The 2887-nt window shown below is 49.1% G+C and overlaps 1 protein-coding gene across 1 annotated transcript in view; it reads left to right on the top strand.

Moving 5' to 3' along the window:
- The window catches only part of wscd2 (WSC domain containing 2), a 12795-nt gene extending 10167 nt beyond the window's left edge, over positions 1-2628 (top strand). Inside the window, exon 8 of the mRNA XM_030791955.1 lies at positions 2276-2628. Coding sequence (XP_030647815.1) covers positions 2276-2628 — 353 coding nt within the window. The remainder of the gene's footprint in view (positions 1-2275) is intronic.
- The last annotated feature ends 259 nt before the right edge of the window (positions 2629-2887 follow it).

Below are 2887 nucleotides of genomic sequence, written 5' to 3'. Positions count from 1 at the left end.
TTCCTGCGCCGTGTCGTCACGGCAGCCTGTTGCCCTGGAAACGGGCTTGACTCAGCTCTCCGCTCCCGAACAGAAGTGTGCAAACAGTCAGCAGAATCTGTTCTGCGCTCAGACAGTGAAGTTCCTGTTTTTAGAGGAGGAGGGGAGCACGTCATACCTTAAGCTTTTCATACGGAACAGTCTGGGATTGCGGTGAGGAGAAAACGTAATGTATGAGTCAGCTGATCTCTCATCAGCTGGAGAGTGTTCTCCACTGCATTAAATGACTGCAGAGTGTTCTCCACTGCATTAAATGACTGGAGAGTGTTCTCCACTGCAGTTAAATGACTGGGGAGTGTTCTCCACTGTAGTTAAATGACTGGAGAGTGTTCTCCACTGCATTACATGACTGCAGTGTTCTCCACTGCATTACATGACTGCAGTGTTCTCCACTGCATTAAATGACTGGAGAGTGTTCTCCACTGCAGTTAAATGACTGCAGAGTGTTCTCCACTGCAGTTAAATGACTGCAGAGTGTTCTCCACTGTAGTTAAATGACTGGAGAGTGTTCTCCACTGCATTACATGACTGCAGTGTTCTCCACTGCATTACATGACTGCAGTGTTCTCCACTGCATTAAATGACTGGAGAGTGTTCTCCACTGCAGTTAAATGACTGGAGAGTGTTCTCCACTGCAGTTAAATGACTGGAGAGTGTTCTCCACTGTAGTTAAATGACTGGAGAGTGTTCTCCACTGCATTAAATGACTGCAGAGTGTTCTCCACTGCAGTTAAATGACTGCAGAGTGTTCTCCACTGCATTAAATGACTGGAGAGTGTTCTCCACTGCATTAAATGACTGCAGAGTGTTCTCCACTGCAGTTAAATGACTGTAAGGCCATGTCTGAGAGAGTCTAAGGAATAATATGAGCATGTGCATGCGGTTGTGTGTACGTGTGTGTGTGTGTGTGTGTGTGTGTGTGCATGCACTCACTCCTGTGCAGGTGTGTATGTGTGTGTCTTTGTGCATGCATGTGTGTTTGTGTGTGGTTTGTACAGACTGTACATGTACAAGCATGCATCTTCAGTTTGGATTCTCAGACAGGAGGAACATGCCCATTCTGTTTCTCAGATGTCGCTGTGCACTGAGGCTGGAGTCAGCCTTTCTCTGTCATCCAAACAGCTAAACAGACCACATCACAGAGGGAACGTACCATGAACCAGGACTGGTTATTCAAGTTGGTATTGCAATATGGATATTACTCATCCTGAGTTCAAACCAGGTGGATCCGCTCAGAAACCAGTTTGTCTTCTGTCTGAATGCTGGTTGGTGTCGTGTGACAGAAACACTGGAGAAATGTATTGGGTTAATGTGTCTTTAGCTGAAGGATGACACAGTGGATTTATAAGAGCACCAAGCCTCAGCCCTGTACCAGCTGACTCGAGTTTTTAACTCTGTGTGTTTCCCAGTCAGGAGCAGTGGTGTTTTAACGCCCTCTCGACCGGGTGTCCACCCTGTTAGGTCAGCGGGTCAGTATGCGCAGGGTGCTAGAGGTGTTCCTCAACAGAGATGACTTCTGCACAGCTGGAGGATCTCTCTCTGCCAACGTGTGTCTCTGCTGAGGCTGGTTTGCAGTTGGTTTTGCTGTGGTTTGGAAGGAGGGTCCGTGTGCACTGCTGTGTTCTGCTAGCGGAGTGTGTGATGAGATAGACCGCAGCCGCTCTTGAACTTGCCCCCGTGCGGTTGTGGTTTGCAGAGCTGTGCTCTCACAGGAAGCAGAACAAACACGACGCCTTTTGACCAGCTTGTCGAGTGTTGGGTTTCGGTGTATTTGAGAGGTGCTGTTAGTTTTGTGAGAAAGTGTCATTTTCAATGCGAGTACATGTTTTGTTTTTGGGGTTTATCATGTCTGCGTGCGTGTAGACCTCAGATGTTCAGTGACAAATATTTCCGGTACCATTGCAGTCGTTTTTTGTCATGTAACTGCACAGTTTGTCTTTAACACTGAACGGGCACTTTGAGACGTGGGGAGTGTGTCCCTGGCTTGGGGCTTTGACAGCACATGCCTCCAATTTACAGACCTCTATTTGTCGCTAAAGACAGGGAGAAAAGAAGCATGCCAAGTAACAAACCCAGCTCTTCCCCTTCTACCTACTCCTCTCCTCTCCTCCTCTCCTCTCCTCTCTGATAAGGCAGAGGAGACCCTGAGAGTCAAACAGAGACATTGTTTTGCAGATTAAAACTGTTAACATCTGTGTGTATTTGTGCATGTATGTGTGTGTGTGTGTGTTTGCAGAATGGCCAGAGTTTGTGAAAAACTATGCTCCCTGGTGGGCGTCACACACGTTGGACTGGCTGCGGTTTGGAAGGAGGGTCCACGTGGTCCACTTCGAGCATCTGAAGAGGGACCTGTTTGGTCAGCTGAAGAGCATGGTTCTGTTTCTGGGCCTGGAGGTGTCGGAGGACCGGCTGCTGTGCGTGGAGGGTCAGAAGGACGGCAATTTCAAACGTTCCGGACTCCGTAAGCTGGAATATGACCCTTACACTGTGGAAATGCGTTCCACCATCGATTCCCTCATCAGGACAGTGGACGCGGCCCTGAGGAAGAGAAATCTCTCTGGCGTGCCTGAGGACTACTGGCCCAGATGATGGCGCCTCTCTGACACCCCCCCCCCCCACCCCCGTCCGTCTCTCACTTCTCTTTAGAGACAGCTTTTGTTTGACCCTTTGTCCCAGCGTACAACCCCCCCCCCCCCCCCCCCCCCCCCCCTCCCCGTACACTGCTCAGTCACGCGTTGTCACTGTTATTGTTGTTTTTTTTGTTTTTTTTTATGTTTGGATCACTTGTTCTCAGAAACACGAAAGCAAATGAAGAAGTCGCCCCAGGTTAAGACGCACACAGGCTCTC

This window comes from Chanos chanos, chromosome 14 (assembly GCF_902362185.1).
Source record: "Chanos chanos chromosome 14, fChaCha1.1, whole genome shotgun sequence".
NCBI classification, from domain to species: Eukaryota; Metazoa; Chordata; class Actinopteri; order Gonorynchiformes; family Chanidae; genus Chanos; species Chanos chanos.
This window is presented reverse-complemented; position numbering and strand designations above follow the sequence as displayed.